General features: G+C 50.3%; 1 protein-coding gene across 2 annotated transcripts in view; it reads right to left on the reverse strand.

Annotated features, from left to right (window-relative positions):
• The window catches only part of RUNX3 (RUNX family transcription factor 3), a 66,716-nt gene that overhangs the window by 23,629 nt on the left and 23,211 nt on the right, over window positions 1–19,876 (reverse strand). For both annotated transcript variants that reach the window (XM_060205562.1, XM_060205561.1), the window contains exons 2-3: window positions 6,554–6,822; window positions 4,623–4,779 (exon numbers count right to left, since the gene is read on the reverse strand). In XM_060205562.1, coding sequence (XP_060061545.1) covers window positions 4,623–4,779; window positions 6,554–6,822 — 426 coding nt within the window. The remainder of the gene's footprint in view (window positions 1–4,622; window positions 4,780–6,553; window positions 6,823–19,876) is intronic.

The raw sequence follows: 19,876 nt of genomic DNA on the forward strand, positions 1-19,876 counted from the left end.
ATGTCCAGGTAGCAAACCACACAATACTCCTGAGGTCACCACCACGCCTCAATGCCTTCTTCCTAGTTGCCAGACTTGGCACCACCTCTCCCAGGTAACCACAAAGAGGAGGGTGGAGGAGAAAGGGAGGGGCCAGGAGCTGGGAACATGAGTGGCTGGGAGGGGCAGTTGTCAGATACAGCAGGTATGGGGGAAAGCAGTCTTCAGGAGTGCTCCTTGCACTCTCTTGCTGCCTGGGAGCAAACCCAGCCATACCTTATCCACAACCAGCCAAGAGTGCAGGAATTGCAGATCAAGGCACTCCAAGGGCTGGTGTTGGTTGGAGGGGGACAAGCTCTAGTTGGGGAAATAGGTGCCCTTTGGGGCCGAGAGTGGCCCCAGACAGACCCATAGGACTCTGGGTCCTGGACCCATCAGCATACACAGCCAGGCCTAGCAGTGCGGATGTGGGTAAGTCCCTGTCTTTTCAAGCTGGGTTCTTATGTGCTAAGCACCACCCCCAGGAATGGCATGGGCAGTACAAGGGAACAGGTCTCAGAGCGCCCTGGGGCTTTGTTATCCTTCTTTCATTTATTTATTTATTTATTTATTTAGTTATTTCTGTTTTATTTTGTTTTTGTCATCACTGGGGTTTCAGCATTCCTGGTAGACTTTTTTTTTTTTTTTTTTTTTAAGTTAGAGAGAGAGATGAAGCCTGGAGATGGCTCACTTTATCATCCATGCACAGGGACCTGGTTCCAAGGCCCTGGTGACCACATGGGAGCACACCAACAGGGGAAGCTTCACAAGCAGTAGAACAATACTATGATGTCTCTCCTTCTTTCTTTTCCTCGCTGTTTCTTGCCCTCTATCTATAAAAAGGAGTCTGCCAGGAATAGAGAAATCATGCAGATATGGAGTCCCAATAATAACTCTGGAGGCAAAGAGAGAGAGAGAGAGGAAGGGGGCAGGGTGGAGGGAGAGAGAAAAGTCAACACAGCATCAAAGCTTCCCCTAGTGTTGGTGATGATTAGGCTCAAATCTGGGTCACATGAGTGACAAAAGCAGGCACCTTCCCTCTGAGCTATCTTGCTGGGCTCTGGTTTTCTTAACATTGGCCATCTATCTCCTGGATCTCTGGCAGTCCCTTTAGGCCTGCACCAACATTAATTTCACCCTCCACATACTTATTGGCAGTTCAAGAATGCATGCTCGGTGGCCCAGGAGCTGGTGCATCCAGTTGAGCATGCACATTACCATGCACAAGGATGCAGGTTCAAGTCCCAGCTCCCCACCTGAAGGGGAGATAACTTCACTACTGGTAAAGCAGAGCTCCAATTGTCTTTCCTTCTATATCTCTCCCCTTTCCACTTTCAATTTCTCTCTGTCCTATAAAATAAAAATTGAAATAAGAGAAAGAAAGGAAGAGAGAAAAATGCATGCTCTTTTCATTTTCACTTATGCCAAAGGCCACCTCCTATAGGGTATTCTGGAGATTTGCGGTGTGGGGCCCTCAAGGGATGCCTGTGTGTTAGTGACACAAGCTTCCAGCAATATAGAGGGCAGTGAGTACTCATTCTTCCTGTGGGTCACAACTTGCTCACAAAAAGTCTCCGAGCCATGAACCTAACTTAATTTTACAGAAAACAAAGAACTTTTTTTGCACACTTTTAGTTTCTATTGAATTTTCTAGGATGGAAGACAGTTTTGTGTGTGTGTGTATGTTTTCCTTTAATTTTCTTCAGAACTTTGCCGAGAGTTTTTCCACAACTTCTGAAAATCATGTGTTGGTCAGCAATGGCAAACTCAGGCTTGAGTTATGTGTACCTCCCTGGTGGGCTTCTGTAGAGAAGGGCGAGCAGTCAGTCATCCCACACATTGTGCAGCCCTGCCACAATGCTGAGACATACTAGTAGATATTTCACTGTGAGTACTTTCTTTTCTCCCACTTCTACTATAGGGATGAAATGAAAGACATTTTGATCCTGAACGTTTCCTTGCAAAGTGGTAAATGACATATTACAAGACATCTGGTGTATGAAGGGGCACTCACTATATCTGACAGGTGGAAACCTGGGTCCTAATCACTGCAGGAGACACTTGGTACCCTCCCCTTCCCCATTTTGTTTCACATTTTCTGGCTTTTGGGGAGAGTTCTGTGCTGCTGCTACTGGTGGTGTGTGTGTTTGTGATGAAAAGCTAGCTTCCAAAAATTAAGGCAAGGAATGAAACACAAGGAAAGTAGCAGAAACTTCTATCTGTTTTTTCAGACCAGCAAAAATCAAAGAACCAGGGAATGGCTGTAAGGTCCCCTAAAGCCCAATCTATCCCAGCTCCTACAGTTGCCCAAACTGCCTGTCAACCACTGATCTGTTCTCTGGGGAATTTCCCAGCCAGCAGGACTGGCAGGGTAGATGCACTACTGCATGTGGCAGGACCCTGGCCCTCCTTCCTCACTGCCTTGTTGCTGCTGGCCGCCTCCACTTCTCCCACTCAACAATTCACATCTTCTGGGTTTCCCCCACCCCCGCCCAAACCACACCATAATCAGAGAATCAGTGACTGTCACCACTCAAAAGGACTTCAAAGCCCTCTTCTAGTCCCAAGCATTTGAAGTAACAAAATCTCTAACATGTATCCAGTTCTCAGCAGGCGATAAATGAATACGCTTGTATTAATTTCCTTCACATCATTCCATGAGACAGGTATGATCCCTGTTTTACAGATGAGGAAACTGAGGCAGGTGGTGAAGTAATTTGCCTAATGCCATTGGCAAGTGAGCTGGGGTTGAAATCCAGGTTGGCTGGTTATGTGGCATAGGCTTATGTTTAAACCTATGAGCCTCTGAGGTCTGAATGTTAAGTTTCACAGGCGTCATAACTTGCACTCAGTCCTCCTGTCTCCTGGGACTACTAAGGCAGGTGAGACAATGGTTGCAAGAATGGTTTATAAAGTGAGCCTTCCAAGCCTTCCAGAGCCACAATCCCAGTCTTAGCAGTGCCTGCTCCCACGACATGCCATTAGAGAATGCTTTGGAAACACAAGCCCTCAGTAGGGTAGGGTAGGTGAGGGTCTGTGGGCATAAAGAAATTGCTTTCAGCATCACAAGTGCCAGACAAGTTTTCAATAGGGAATCACCTCCCAGGAGAAAGAGAAAGGTGCCACTTTGCTGAAGCTCGGCTCCTGAGGACTGACCTCCATTTCTACTTGCCAATGGGACTCACTTGCATCCACCACTTGCACCAGCATACCTGCCCACTGCCCCAAAGCCAGCTTTGAGTTCTCTCTACTCAGGGAAGGACTGGGATTAAGTTGCAAAAGGATTGAGAGATTGGGGATGACAAAAGGGGCTTGGAGACTAATTAGGAGCAGCAGCAATGAAAGCTTAATTCATAAAAGCAAACATTTTCCATCCATCAACCTGCAACCAGTTAAGGGTAACGTTTGAAAGAAATCTGTGCGTGGGGAAAGGAGCCAACAGGAACAGGAAATGTTTGAAAGAATGTAAACTATTTCAGTTTCATAAAAAGTAACAAGTAAACAGTTATTACATGCAAATAATGCCCTGGTTTTAATTAATGCTGAAAAGTCCAAATATGTTTGACATTTGTATGTATACACTGAACGGCTGGAGAGGAAAAAATGGTGCCCAGATGCCCGTTTCTGAACAGGGCTGGTGGCTCCGAGGGAACTAAAACCTCGAGAAGCTCTTGTTTATTGGTGATGAAAAGTACAATTGAGTCTCAGCCTCTGTGAGACTAGGGATACAGGGAACTTCACAGACTTTTCTTAAAGGTGAGTAAGGGCACACTGGGAGCTAGGGAAGGACACTCCCCATGTGGAAGCAGGCTGGTCTTAAAGGGCCAGTGAGTCCTTTAAGTGTCCCTGCCATTGAGGCAGTATTTTGAGGACTCCTCCACCCAGAAGTAAAGGTGGGTTTCAAGTCTCAGCACACTCCTGCTTATGCTACTCTCGGTCTAGATCCTGCTTCTCTTCAGATTGCACAGCAGGTGAGATGGCAGGGAGATGGGTAGCCAGTCTCGATTTTTGGTTCAACACCTCACACTATATTTGTTGCTTTTCTAAACCACTTTAAGGCTCAGAGGGCTGGGGAAACTGTGGCTACGGGGAGACCACAGCAAGGGAGGGGGGGGGGAGAAAAGATTGCTTCAAAGTGTGGGGAAGATTCTGCCCCAGTGAGGAAGAGCATCTGAGGTGCATGCCACCCCCTCACCGGGCAAACCAAGGATTTGTCTTCTAATCCAAAAACCCTAAAGGTCTCTTTTTAATATCCGTTAATCCAAAGGCTTCTCCTAGCATCTCTGGTGGGACTGGGGTGTTTAATCAGGAAAGAGGGGTGAGGTGAAAGGCTTCTGGAATTAGCAAAGCCCAGAAACCAGAACAAAACAGTGCTTTTTTTTTTTTTTTTTTTCCTGGCAAGGGACCTTACATTCATTCCGCATATCTTCAAAGGGGTCTGTAACACCCCCAATGGTAACAAACAGCTGTTTTATGCACAGCTAGGTCTAGAGACCTGCTTCTGGGGGTTCCCAGAGGGACCTTAAGGTCTCTGTCTCTCAGCTTCTCTCCCACCCACCTCAGCCATGCCTGTCCATGGCGGTGGGATGGTCTCTTGCGCTCACCTCGCCCGCTGCGGCCCACGAATCGAAGGTCGTTGAACCTGGCCACCTGGTTCTTCATGACTGCGGAAGCATTGCGCAGTTCCGCAGAGTAGTTCTCATCATTGCCCGCCATCACGGTCACTACTGTTCCATCTGGTACATCCCCCAGCGCCACCACCTGAGAGCACAGGGGGTGAGCAGACAGTTTAGAAAGCTAGGGGAGGTGGGGAGGGGCAGGGCAGGGCAGCTCCCTGAGGTCCCAGGCGCACTGCGGACTTCTAGCTGCCAAGAGGCTTAAAAATGAAAGGGACTTTTCCCCCAGATTAAAAAAAAGAAGAAAGAAAAATGAAATCTCTACCTTCCACATCAAGACCCTAGATCAAATGTTTGAGTCATGTCCTGAGAAATTATTCTTTCTTGATCAAACTAAATCTAAGAGCTGTGAATCAGCTCATCACTGTGACTCGGGGTGTAGTTTCCCTCTCCAATTCGACTTATGTGAATGAGGAATGAACATATTCTTTGCTACCAAATCGATGAGTACAACAATAATATTGATAACAACAATAATAAAGTGACTGCTCCCCACATACAATTAACACAAGAGCTATTTGGGTTATGGCATGTGGCTCCAAAATATGGCCCATGTCCACTTTACCGGACTCTGCAGAATCTGATTTCGTTATGTAAGGAAAATGCAAAACAAAGTGCAGTGTACAGAAAACCCCTTTAAAGTAAAGGGGGGGCTTTTGATAGCAGGAGGATGCACCTGCTGGGCACTGCTAGGTGGGGACAGAGCCTCACCCATCTCTCCCACCCTCCCAGTCCAGAAGAGGCACATGCCATTTGAAAAGGAATCAGACTGCAAACTCGGCGGTACAGCCATTTAAACGTGGCCACCGCGTGCAGGGACTAGGGATCCAGATGGTAAAAATTTCAAGGAGAAAATGTTTGGGGTCTGATTAAAAAGGCCAGATTTCCTGTCAACATCCTGTCTTCTTTTAATTTCAAAGATTCCTTTTAAGCTCCAAGTGACAGTAAAACCTCCGATTTGAGGATTAAAGTCACACGCCCCCTCCCCCTCCTCCCCGGGAGATTTCCCCCACTGATATTTTAAGATGTCACCCGGGAGACCTCAAAGAGCCACTCATCTTTTTTTTTTTTTCCTCCTTCCATTCCCTTATGTCGTCTTAATGGGAGCAAGGGCGGCCTCAGCTGCCAGGAGCCACCGTTTCCAGCCACCTCGGGCACCGGTCACCCCCAGCCGCTGGCCCTTGCTGCCCTGCCTTTTCTCACGGCAGCTGTGAGCGGTTTAGGGGAAAACCAAGGCGTTTTCGTTTCATCTCGCTGCCCCCTTAAAAAAAATGAAAATGAAACACTCGCCTACTCCCTGGCAAAGAGAAAAAACGAGAAAAAAAAAATCCTCTGAAGGACAGGTTTGGCAAAGGTGGGAGCGCCCCTAATCTCTGTCTGGCATGCGGGATCCTTGCTTGCAAACGTTTAGGGGTATGGTGACCCCGGTCTGCCCGGTATAACATTTCAGAAGCCCGCGGTGGAGGGTGTGAGCAGGAAGTGTTTGTGAAGCGCTGCAGGGGGGAGGGAGCCGGCAGCGGAGGCCAGGCCCGATCCGCCCTGCGCACCCCCTCGGGGACCCTCTCCCCGCTGCTCGAAGGGCTGTGGCTGCAAAGACACCGGGGTCAGGAGACAGCGAGCTCCCGTCCCCATCTGCCAGCTTGCGTGGACGTCTCTGCACTGTGCTCCCGGGAGGTGGCGGGCCAAGCCCCAAAGCCCGCTGGCGCGGGGTCTACCCCCAGCGGGCGATGCAGCCCTCTGGTGGGGCGAGAAGGCAGACCGAAAGCGCCCCGGGGCGGCTTTCCGGGCGCGTCCCCTACCGCCCCTTCCCCGGACCCGGGCTCGGAGGGAGGCTTCCCGCCCGCGGCCCCCACACTCACCTTGAAGGCGACGGGCAGGGTCTTGTTGCAGCGCCAGTGCGAGGGCAGCACAGAGCAGAGGAAGTTGGGGCTGTCGGTGCGCACCAGCTCGCCCGCGTGGTCCGCCAGCACGTCCACCATCGAGCGCACCTCGGGCCGCGCGCGCCCGCCGGGCCCCCCGGCCGCCTGCGCGCTCAGCGCGCCGCTGTTCTCGCCCATCTTGCCGCCGCCGCCGCCGCCGCAGGGGAAGGCCGTGGAAGGAGGTGTGAAGCGGCGGCTGGTGGTCGGGTCTACGGGAATACGCATAACAGCGGCCGTCAGGGCGCCGGGCGGGCGGCGGCGCGGCTTCCCGGGGGCAGCCTGCGCGGGCGCCTCCTGGCCGCCGCGGCCGCGAGAAGCGGGAAAGCAGAAGCGGCCGCGCCGAGGCCGCAGGGCGCAGGGGGCGGCGCCGGGGACGCCCCGCCGGGGCCCGCCCGCTGCAAGGCCTCGCTGCCCCGACGGCGGCGCGCAGCCCGCCCGCTAGCCCCGCATCGCGCCGCCCGGCCGCCTGCAGCGCTGGGGCCCCAGGGCCGAGGGGCCGAGCCGCCTCCCCCCGCCCGCTCGCCGACTCGGCGCTGCCGCCCACACGGATCCTCGAGACTCGAGTGGGCGCCGCGCCGCCCGCGCGGGGTAGTAGCCGGGGCCGCGGGGCGGGGCCGACCGAGCGACGCGACGCGCAGCCAATAGGAGCCCCCGGAGCGGCACCTCGCGGCGCGGGCTGGTAGACTGGGGCCGCCGCGGGTGCCCGGCCCGAGGCCCCGCCCAGAGCAGCGAGTCCGGGCCCCGAGCCCGTGGAGGGCTCCGAGCTGCCGGAGGAACCCGGCCCGCTGCGAAAAGCGAGTTTGAAGCGCCGGGTTCCTGCAGCCGGCTCATCAGCTGCGGTCTGCTGAGCTCTGGGGGCTTCAGCGTCCTCCTCGCTCCCTTCCCCGCGGCCCAGCCCCGGTGCCTTCCTGCCTATGGCGCCGGCACACCAGCCAGGGGGCTCGGGGAGGGTTGTCCCGGGGCCGGTGACCTGCAGCGCGACCCGCTCCCCAAAGCCTCCTCACCGCCCAGTCCACAAAATTATTCTGACCCAAGGCTCTGAGCCAACTTTGAGGAGACGCGCCGTCCAGGCCCAGCACGGAATTGTGTGCAGCCCGCTGAGCGCGGCTCCCAATCCTGGGGCGGCTTGGGGCCTGGCTTCGGCAGCCGGGTTGCCCAGGAGCACAGAGCAAAGGGGGTCTGTCTCCCACGGGCCCACCTCGGGCTCCGGAGCGGCTCCCCTGGCCTCAGGGTTGCACAGGCCTAGCTGCATGCTGGGTGCCTCGTGGTTGCGGCCTGTGGCTCCTGGGAAAACACGGCGGGGGCCCGAGAGACGCGCATGTCCCTGTCCCCCAAGTCTTTTCCCTCGGGGCGTGTAGCTATGGTCCTGCACCATGGAAGAGGACGGGAGTTTGTGGTGAGAAGAGCACTGCGGATGACCCCAAAGCGCAGGGGCCTGCCTTCCAGTGGAGGGAATTGTCTTTCTCCATGTGCAGATTGCACCCCCACGCATCCTTTGGCTCTAAGCCCGCGTCTTCTCCAGCGCAGGGGGCGGGCAGCTCTGCGGAGGCACCGGGTCTGGCTCCCACACCTGGCAGCGCGACCCATCTACTTGCTGTCCGGACTCCACAGCCAGCGGCCCTTACCCCTCGTGCCTCCAGGGCCTGGAGAGGCTGGAGAGGGCAGGACTACAGCGGGGAGAGAAGCTGGAAAGATCCAGCCTCCGCATTCACTATGGATCCACACCCCAGATGAGATCCCTGGACTCTGGGGAACGAACGCGCTCGGGGTCGGAGCCTGGGCTGGGCTTTTGTTGTTTCTGGGGCTCGACAGGTGCAAAGTTATGAATTCCAAGCTTTGGGAACAAAGACACCTAGGATTCCACGGTGGCTGCGAGATCCCGCCCTGCATCTGACCCCTGCCCATCTCGAGCCATTTCGTCACCAAACGAAATCAAGTCTCAGGTGCGCTCCAGCGCGGACGGGCTCCGTCCTCACCGTAGACACCCGGAGAGCTGGTCCCTAGGCCCTGAAGTCACGCATCACGACTTTCATGCCACTTCGAAGACCTTTAGTGGGCGGCCTACATTTTCTAGAGTCCGCACGGACTGAGTTGCAGATAGTTGGGAGCCAAAGGCCGCGTTCTCGGAGGCGCTGGCGATGGCGGCAGTAACAGGACAACCAGGGGACTGTGGTCTCTGCTAGTCCAACCTCTGGGACCTTCCTGACGAAAGGCCCACAGAGTCTTGGCCAGGTAGGAATGGGGGCCAGGTAGGGCTGGAGACGCACGCTGTCCTTTACCTGCAGTGGGGTCAGAGCCTGCTGCGTCTGAGGTATGTAAATTCGATTGTCCACGGGTTTTGGTTTGCATGCGGACCTTGGAATGTCTCTCTCACCCTAGGACGGGTTTATAAACGGGCTTCCTGACAGCGGGGCTCCTGTGGGGCTGGGCACCCGGAACAGGACCCGGCGCGGCTACGCGGAGCAACAGGGTGCTCGCTGTTAGTGGGCGGCGGCTCCAGTGGGTCGGGGTGGTCAGCGCGGGGTCCGCAGTCTCAGGCCAAGGTCCCTCGGGCGAAGGCGCAATTCTGGGAACTGCCGCTAGTTGGCGCCTGCACCCCGCCGACGGCGGAGTCGCCGCAACAGGCCCTTGGCACAGCAGCTCTCCAGCTGCGGTCCTCGCGCCCTGGTGCTGCCGCCTCCTACAGGCAGGCTGCCCTTTCTAAACAGACATCACATCGGTCTGACTCTTCACCTTCTGTGCTGGCAAGTCACGGAACCAATGGCTTGTGGCCGACCGACCAAAGGCTATCTATTTCCCGCGTCCCGACAGACTGGACACTTTCTGGCTTAGCATCTATGTCACCTGAGAGCTCCTGCTTCCTCTGAACCTGATAATCCCTCTCTGCCAGAAATATACAGTCCTTTTCTATCCTGTTCTGGAGGGCTGGTGGTGAGAAGGACGCACAAACAAACAAACAAACAAACAAACAAAAAAACCTCCCAATCTCATTTTACAAACACTTCCTCTTCATCCCAGACCTAGGGCCTCCTTACTTTCTTTCTCTCTTTCCTTCCTGTCCTTTTTCTCTCTTTCTTTCCTTTGTTTCTTTTCTTTCCCCTTCATTCTTTTCTTCCTCCCTCTTCTTTCTTGTCCACAGAGAAATCAAGAGGGGTGGGGTAGATAAAAGTGAGAGAGAGAGAGCAGGAGAGAGAGAGAGAAGGGGAGAGACAGAGAGGGGAGAGAGAGAGAGAGAGGGAGAGAGAGAGAGATGCTTGTAGCAATGCTTCACTGCTCATTAAATTCCCCCCCTGCAGGTGGGACTGAGGGCTTGAACCTGCTTTTTTGCTATGGTAACATGTGCGATCAACTGGATATGCCTAGCCCCTCCTCCTTCAGTTTCTTTTTTATTGTTTTTAAAGACAGCTGACTGTAAAAGTGTACATGCTCCCTTTCCTATCTTATATGTTCAGCTATTGTCTCTCCTTCTTCTGTCCCATCAATAGGCATACTTCCTTGTTTCTCTGGATTGGTCCCCATTATTCTCTGAAATGGTTCCAAGCTGTCACCACTGGATGCTGAGCTGGGTCACTGGAACCTTCTCTGAGGCCTGCAGAGCCCAGGTTCTGGGAACCACTTCACTTGCCAACACTCTTCATCCCTACAAGCCACCACCACTGAATCTGTGTTGAGGCCCCTTCCTCCTGCCACTTGAGGGTATCTAGGAATACAATATAAGTATTCCTAGTGGTAAGTATATTTCATTGACCTGAGTGCTTTTTAGGACAGGTCTCATTCCTAGGGAGCCCCAGTACCTGGTCAGGGCAAGTGTCCTCCAGATGTGCCTAATAAGTGATGTATACACTCTGGAAACTCTTCTAAGAGGTCTAGAACTATGGAAGGATCTTGGGTCTACAGTGAGTTTTTCTTCTTCAATCACCTACCATGGCCTAGGGAACATTCCTCAAACCCTCTCAGAGCCTCATTTGTTCCCTCTGTGAAGTGGCGATTATAATGGAGGCCTTCTCTGAGAATCATGTTTAAAGTGCTTAGCACAGAGCCAGCACATAGGGGGTGCTCCATCCACACAAGTTGTCACTGTTGTGCATGAACAAAATATAAGGCCAGATCACTGATGAGGGTCTACGGTAAGTCCCCTCCTTTCTTGTAGCCTCATGCTTTGTGAAATAACCAGTTTTCATATCCAAAGCTTTCCAGACTTAAGAGTCTAGTCCTGAAAACTATTGATGTCCCCCTTGGTTTGAGCAGGGGCTTCTGTTCCTAGGCTGACAAATTAGAAAACTCTAGCTTGAAGTTTTCCATCAGCTGGCACAGAACATGGGTTTTGACAACTCTCCTTCACCTAGGTTGTTAGCCTCTCACTCTGGAAATACATTATGTATCCCCCCCCATTCCCATATGCATGGGCAAATACCTTCCTAGGTAGGAACTGGCCCTGCAGACCCTGGGGGTCACCTACTCTTCCCCAGGGGGCATCTGTTCCTTTTATCTTGTGGGGCTCTCAGCCTAGTATCAAACACAGAGGACTCTCTTCTAGAAGCTAGCGATTTCTTCCAATCTGATCGGCACACCCTATGGGCCTCATAATGTGACATTTAGCTCCTGTCTCATGTCCTAGAACTCAAGGTGGGACATTCCTGTCCCTCACTGAGTCTCAGTTTCCTCTTCTATGATGGGAGCTCTTTCTAATTCACAGCTACTTCACAGTATAGAAGATTAAAGGAGAGTAGATATATGGTGTTTTGGTATATGGTGTTTCATTGCACCTAAAGTGCCATAAAATTGTTACACATCAAAGAAAAAGAAAGAAAAACTGGGAGCTGGGTGGTGGCATACCATGTTACAATGTGCAAGGACCCAGGTTTTCTAAGCCCCTGATCCCCACCTATAGAGGGAAAGCTTCACAAGTGGTAAAGCAGAGTTGCAGGTATATCTCTGTTTTCCCTTCTTCTTGATTTATGGCTGTCTCTATCAAATAAATAAAGTTAATTAAAAAATTTAAATGCTGCTAGTTAAGCTAGGATCTGCCCACATCTCAATAAGCTGGAAAAGTCCTGACACATCTTTGCATAAAAAAACATGGCGAAAATGTCGTGACTTTTCCAACAACCCAGCTGTGAGTGTGTGTATGTACATGTACATATATGTATATATGGAGAGAGTTATAAATAACATATTTACATATTAGAAACAGCAGTGAAAATAGTAATATGGTCAAGGGACCAGTTCCTGGAGAATTGGGAATCTTCAGCTCAAGAGGATCAACTCTCTTGGGAAGACTGGTTATCAGATTTTTTTTTTTAATATTTATTTTATTTATTTATTCCCTTTTGTTGCCCTTGTTGTTTTATTGTTGTAGTTATTATTGTTGTCGTTGTTGGATAGGACAGAGAGAAATGGAGAGAGGAGGGGAAGACAGAGAGGAGGAGAGAAAGATAGACACCTGCAGACCTGCTTCACCGCCTGTGAAGCGACTCCCCTGCAGGTGGGGAGCCGGGGTTCGAACTGGGATCCTTATGCCGGTCCTTGTGCTTTGCGCCACCTGGGCTTAACCCGCTGCGCTACAGCCCGACTCCCTGGTTATCAGACTTCTAAAGGTGCAGGAGAAAAGTGTGTTGCTCAAATTGCAGATAACTTTCTTTGAGAAAGAGTTAGGCTATGGAGAAAGAGGAGGGAGCTGCGGAGAGCATGTGGCTAGAATACAGCTCCTGATGTGTAACTCAACCAGGGTTTGCACCTCTGTGACTGTTGGTCCCCTGGTGGGTGAAATGGGAAGGACAGTCAGAGCACACTGCTGAGGTGTGACTGTACAGAGACATTAGGCGAGCTCAGGCATGCCAGGTGATCCTCACAGCAATCACAAAGTCATGCCATGCCCATTCAAATGAAGAGGCACCAATTGGTGGTTCCTTGCCACCATCCCCAGTGGTACACACAGCCTCCTACCTTTTGGTTGATTAGAGCAATGAGAGGAAATTTATTGAAATGAACTAATAACTGTATGGAGCTAGAGACAATAAACTCTGCCAAACAGCCATGAATTTGGAAATCACCAGACTACTCAGGCCCTTGGTTGAGAGACTTGAAGGGGCTGCAGGGATTGTCTGTCGAAGCCCACTTACCACACCCTCCCCTTCTGTGCCAGAAAGGCCTTCCAGGAGGCAGACTTTTGAAACATTTTTTAAATTAATTTATTTTTAAATTATTGGGTAGAGACAGAAATTGAGGGGGGGAGATAAAGAGGAAGACATACACACCTGCAGCACTGCTTCACCACTCGTGAAGCTTTCCCCCCGTAGGTGGGGACCAGGGTCTTGAACCCAGGTCCTTACACACCGTAATGTGTGCTACTTAGCCAGGTGTGCCACTGTCCCCCAGGCTTTGCTATAAAACCCAAGTTACAGATGGGAACACTGAGGCACAAAATGAGAGAGAGTGAGAGCCATGACCTGTATCACTGAGGAAGAAACCAGGCTCAGACTAAGTTAGAGCAATGTCAGGGGACAGCATAGCTTGAGTCAGAGCATAGGCAGCCTAGGTTGGGCCTACTCTTCTGGGGCCTGTGTGAACTGCCTCCTGGTTGGAGGACAACCTTGGCATCTATCACTAGAGACAAAAGATGACCTGGAAACTCCCTCCATGCCTCAGTATTCCCATGTGAACAGTGGGCATATGTGCCCCTGGTCCCTCTAGATACTAGGTCTCTCTTTGCTGTACCCCTGACTGCAGACAGGAGGTGCTCTAGGGTCCCTTGCCACCTCCTCCCAGTGACTCAGGCTTATAGTCTCAGAGCCCAGACTCCTTCCTACACACACTCTGCATCAGTGTGTTTTGAGAAGGTGCTCGGCTTTCAGAATGGGACAGAGGGAGAAGGAAGGAGGCTCCTCAGTATTTAGGAAAGTGGGTCCTGTTGCATCTTCACCTAGGTCTAGTTTCATTGCTGCCTTTCCTACTCCCCACATTGGCCTTTTATAAAACAGGGTGATAATTCTGGCAGGTTTTTGGTCTTGAGTAACAACTGCTAACCTTCCTGGTACCTCCATAGGGCAGATATTTCATAGTCTCTGTCGTGGGTATGGAGGCTCAGAGAGTTTAGGTTCCTGTTCCCTCTTGGGACTCAGAACCTGAGAGGTTCAAGCAACATGGGATGGGGTCAGGATTTTGCTTCTGCTCTGCTGACTGGCATGGTGCTTGAGACTCTCCAACAACACAAGCGAATGGGTACAGAGAAGATTACTGGCACAGCCATCAAACCAAACGATACTTCTATTGAAGGCTGGTCCTGTCGGGCTCCTGGGCAGGGTGTGCCAGGGCAGGCAGAGAAAGAAGTGTCCCTCTGGGTGACTGTCATCTCTTGCATCCCCCTGCCCCCACACCCTGCAATGAAGGAAAAGACTGGGATTTTCAGGTTCACAAAGTCTCCAAACCGTAATCTAGTGGTGAGAATAGGAGCCAGTCAGAAACCAATTTGTGGAATGGGATCGGAACCATGGGATTAGAAGCCTGAGCTCTATTAATCATTACTAACAACAGTTAAACTCTTAAGTTATGCCAGACCTCATCCCACACTTTGACTCATTTATGCTTCATAGTATTCTTATGGGGGAGGTGGGTTATCACCCAAATTGGACAGTTGAGAAAACTAAAGACAGAGAGGTTAAATAACATGCCCAAGGTCACACAGCTGAGAAACTGCAGAGCTAGGATTCCAACCAGGCAGCCTAGCCCCAAAACCCATGTTCCTAACCACCACATTCTGTTTTTCCCTGACTAGAGTCAGATGCTTAAAGTTATAGTCATGGAATAGAATTAGAATTTTGGCAAGAGAATTGTGGGCAAGATCAGAATTTTATAATGTCAGTCTTTATAAAACACTGAGATATCATATCCATATCTCTCATTTATCAAATGGCAGAATCAATGCTCAGGGAGAGAAAGGGTCTTACTGGGGATCACAGCCTGGTCCTAGGATAAGAAAGCCAATTCTGCCATCTTCTGCTGACTCTGGTCCAGGGTGCCCTCCTCACCCCACCACCCACCCAGTAGCTCCTGGGCCCAGCTGGTCCCATTAAGGATTTTTCCACCTCCCCAAAAAAGGTCCTAATGACTGTCAGTCCCTGTGAAGCCTTAATTAATCTCAGAGGCTGATGGCTTGGAGGAGACCGGGGGCTTTGGCCTTACGCAGATGAAGATTACAGCTCCATTTCATGTGGTGGTGAAGGAACGCCTCAGACATTCCTGCCAGCAATAAAAGCCACATGGCTTTCCAGCATCGCCCTTGGAAAAGAAGAAGAAGAAAAAAAGTGCAGCTCTTTGCGGAAAGAAATCAACTATGTGCTGTATGTATGGCATGAGATAAAAACGGGGCATAACGAGGTAGAGAACAGTTGATCTTTCATGCTGCCTGCATTGGCCACTGAGAGTGGAAGCAGTCAGTGGTCAGGCTTCCAGCTGCAGCCCTGGGGAGGGTGGCACAGTATTGGGAGTCCTGTGGATGGTCCTCAGCCCCTCCACTTGAACTGAGTTTGAGCCACCTCAGGTGAGGCAGGCCTGTTTCCCCTGTCTGTGCTCTGCTCTCAGAAAGATCTGCACTTGGCTCAATGCTTTGCTATTGCTGCCTTGAACTTCTTAAACATTTGGAATAAGGGACCCTGGCTTCTCATTTTGCATGCCCTGTCTCCCTCCCCCAAACTATAGAACCAGTTCTGCCTATGGGCCACCCATCAGCAGACTATCATATCTCTTCTGGTCCCTATGACCTGCCTTGGCACAGTGACTAGTGTTTCCCAGTACCCATGATGCACTTTGCATTGTCTGAGATGAATCTCAAAACAATCTTGTGAATTGGGCAAATGTGAAAACTAAAACTCAGAAAGGCTTCCATGTGGTAAAGAATCCTGGATTTGAACTCAAAGCAAGTTTGGTGTTTTTTCTTTCTTTTTTTTTTCTTCCAGAGCACTGCTCAGCTCTAGTTTATAGTGGTGCTGGGACCTTGGAGCCTCAGGCATGATAGTTTTTGCATAGCCATTTGTTGTCTCCTAGAACCCAAAGCAAGTACTCTCAACTACTCTACATTCTGTACTAAGTAGTCTTCATCAGGCCTCCTGGAGGTGGTAAGGCCTTTTTCTTTCCAAATAACAGAAAGAGTCACTGAAGCTAGGTAAACAGAGGTGCTCTGGGCCATACATAGTCACTGATGAATCCAACACTCAGTGCTGGGCTGTGTTAACAGTGAACCTGGGTCTAGGTCCATAGGGTTGTGAAGGGGAGGGTTGTGTCCTAGTTTTATAGTTGTTTATTCCACCTGTCAATGGATCAGCTCTGTTTATGTAGGTCACTGCTTGGAGTCTGGCCTGGTTTCAATCAGAGTCCTGTCTTCTCCTGGTACTTCATTCTAAACATTTGGATATTTTTTGTTGTTGTTGCATCTTCCTACGTGCTCATGCTCCAGTTTCTCTCTGGAACACTCAGTGGTTGAGGAAGCCTGATGACGATGGTCATAGCTTATATATAACCTGGGCATATAGACCTGGCTGCTGGCTCCAGAGGAACTGGCTCTTTGTGTCTGGCTGGTGACCCATGGGAAGTCCCTTTCCTCTCTGGGCCTCAGCCTCCACATTAGGGAATAAGTGCAATGAATGAACCACACTTGGGCAACAAGGACCACTGTCTTCCATAGGTCCTAAAACTCCAGGCTGATTTAAGACAGCCCTAGGAGAACCAGAGCTGGCATGCAGGACAGAACATTAACCCGAGGTCTAAAGTCCTAGATTGTATTTCAGGCAATGAAGGTTCCTTGAGTATCAGCTGCCTAAACTGTAAACTGGGGCAATTCCTGCTGCTCAGAGCAGGTCATGAAGGTGCTTCCTGCTAGAAATGGAGCTCAGAAACAGCTGCGATAGCCCAGGCACCTCTGGACAGAGTCAGCCTGCCCCCTCTGCTAGGGCCTTTGTGACAGCCAGGGGACCTTAGCATGGGCTGGAGTATGAAAATCATGCCACATGATGAACTCTTAAAGCAATCAAGGATATCATCTTGGAGAAGAGCAGGCCTGGGACTGGTAGTGTGCTAGTGCCACTTTCAGCTCTGTGAAGAGCTCCCCAGTGGCAGAGGGATCATGTAGATACTGGCATGGAACTGTGGTCAGTGAGGATTGGGCTCAAGCCAGGAGGGCAACCAAGAGACAATGAGACACTTCCCTGCAGAGGCAGAGAGCATGGGAGACATTCAAGCTGAGGCCAGATTAAGATAGAGGGGAGGAGTGTGAGATGAGGAAGGATGCTGGGTTCCAGATACCAGTGGTTGGCCAATGGCTGACTCACAGTAAATATTTATTGAACAAATGAAAGAATAAAAACAAAACTCTATTTATGGTCTGCCAGTCTGCTTCAGTCTGATATCATCTGCTAGCTCTGTAACCCAGCTTCCCAAGCCTCAGTTTCCTCATCTGTAAAATGGAGAGAACTGGCCACCTTCCGTGCCCCCCACCCCCATACAAACTCCTTCAGTAGCTCATGTCTCCTATTGCTGGTCTTTCTGTTTGTCCCCAAATTTCTGCTCTTACAAAGATAAAATGAAGTTGAAAGCAAAAAAAGACATAGAGGAGCAAGAGAATGGTTAATATAAATGCCAAGAATTGTTCCACAGTGGAGATATAGCAGAGTGAGGGAGAGGGAAAAGGGAGAGACATGATTGGGGAGGTAATTCTGGTGAAAGTCCTAAGATCCAATTAGTCAATTACCACTTTGCTTCTCTCCTCCTCTCCCTCCTCCTCCTGCAGGTTTTCTTTATTATTTTGCAATACTCACCTCTGCTATACAGTAGTGCTGGGAATTGAACCTGGGGCCCCTCTGGGGTTTCAGTCATGGAAGTTGCTCTTAACAGACTGAGACATCTCCCTGGTACCTAGTATTGCTTAAAGAGTAAGCTCCCGGGGGTCGGGCGGTAGCGCAGTGGGTTAAGCACACGTGGCACAAGGCGTGAGAACAGGCTCAAGGATCCCGGTTTGAGCCCCCAGCTCCCCACCTGCAGGGGGTTCGCTTCACAAGCAGTGAAGCAGGTGTCTATCTTTCTCTCCCCCTCTCTGTCTCCCCCTCCTCTCTCAACTTCTCTCTGTCCTATTCAATCAACGACAATTACAGGAATGACAACAATAATAATAACAAGAACGATAAACAACAAGGGCAACAAAAGGAAAAAAATAGCTTCCAGGAGCAGTGGATTCATAGTGCAGGCACTGAACCCAGCAATAACCCTAGAGGAAAAAAATAAAAAAAGTAAGCTCCCTCCTCCACTTTCTCGTCCTCCACCCTCTTTCTTCTTCTTATCACCCTGAGTAGGTTCTTTCTTTCTTTCTTTCTTTCTTTCTTTCTTTCTTTCTTTCTTTCTTTCTTTTTTAGATTTTTTTCTTTGAAGATAGAAACATAATAGAACTGAAGTGTTCCCTAGTGCTATGATACTCCCATATGATGTACCAGTGACTCAAACCTGGACCATGCACATGGCAAAGCAAGCATCCTCCTAGGTCAACTCTCTCTCTCTCTCTCTCTCTCTCTAGATTGCTACCAGGACTCTAGCAATAAATTTTTCCTTTATTTTTTCTCTATTATTTGATAGTACAAAAAGAAATTGAGAGATGAGGAGGAAGATAGGGAGAGAGAAAGACAAACACCCACAGCACTGCTTCACCACTCATGAAGCTTCCTCCCTTCAGGTGGTACCAGGGGCTTGAACCTGGGTAGCACCACTGCCTGGCCTCAACCCTATTCTTTGTTAAAATTTCTTTCTTTTCTTTTGTTTTCTCTGTTAAAGACATAAATAGGGTGAGAGAAGGGGAGATAGAGGGAAAGAGAAAGAGAAGCACCTGTAGTCTGCTCTATTACTTGTGAAGTTCCCCCATTGCAGGTGGGGAAAGATATGTTTATTTTTATGAGAGGAAGAGGGAGAGAGAGAGGGAGAGAGAGAGAGAGAGAGAGAGAGATGTGAGAACACTGCTCATTTGTGGCACGTGTAGTGCAGTGACTCAAACCTGGGACCTCAGTATTACAAGTCCTACTCTCTACCACTGAGCTAGCTCTCCAGTCCTAATCAGAATTTGGTTTTAAGCTTAGGTACATGGATGTCTCATTTATTCATTAAATAATACTTGTATTTTATATATTCTCCTGTTACTCTCTTTTATAAATACAATACTACATTTTTAAGAGAAAAGATAAAGACCAAGTCCCCTCCCTGGAGCCTCTGAACCAGGAGGAGACAGCAGTACTGACATCTGCATAGATCTCAGAGCAACTGGTGCAGCAAAGCAGGGAGGGTTATTCTTGACCCAACCACTCTTCCAGCCAGACTGTCCTGTCTATTGGATGACCCTCAGCCACATCACCTTGTGGCACTTGAAGCCACCCCTACCCCCCAAAATGGAGCATTTCTGGGTATTCAGCCCCACTGAGTGTACGCCCTTCTATGTTCCTTAAACCTCATCAGTGGGGGGATGGGGCAGTAGCGCAGTGGATTAAATGCACATGGCACAGAGTGCAAGGACCAGTGTAAGGATCTGGTTCGAATCCCCGGCTCCCCATCTGCAGGGGGGTCGCTCCACAAGCGGTGAATCAGGTCTGCAGGTGTCTGCCTTTCTCTCCCCCTCTCTGTCTTCCCCTCTTCTCTCTCAGTTTCTTTCTGTCCTATCCAACAACAATGACAGCAATAACAATAATAATAACTACAACAAGTATAACCAACAAAAGGGAACAATTAGCCTCTAGGAGCAGTGGATTCATAGTGCAGGCACTGAGTCCCAGCAATAACCCTGGAGGCAAATAAATAAATAAATAGGTAAATAAATAAATAAGACCGCATTAGTGACCCTCTAAGTATGTGTCATTGGATCTACTTTGCAGGTGAGGAGCTGGAGTTGATGGAGTCAGTCTCCTGAACCCAGATAGGAAGGGGCAGTACTGGCATTTGGACCATGATCTGTTATTGATGCTAAAAGCTGTGTCCAGCTGCCTGCAGCTGGCTTACTCTAGGGGCTGAGCCATGTAACTAGTAACTAGGGTTATCTAGCTTTGCACATATAATTTCACCGCACTTCACAGCCATCTCCCATATCAGGTACCCTCATCATCACCTCCATGAGAATAGTAGGAAACCCATGACACGATGGGCAAGTTGGTGACTCACCCAAGTTCATTGTGCAAAAGAAAGTCAGAGCTGAGCTTTGAACATGGGTAGCTTATGCTGGACCCTGGAAGTAAGACTGCACAC

Source organism: Erinaceus europaeus, chromosome 13, assembly GCF_950295315.1.
Source record: "Erinaceus europaeus chromosome 13, mEriEur2.1, whole genome shotgun sequence".
NCBI classification, from domain to species: Eukaryota; Metazoa; Chordata; class Mammalia; order Eulipotyphla; family Erinaceidae; genus Erinaceus; species Erinaceus europaeus.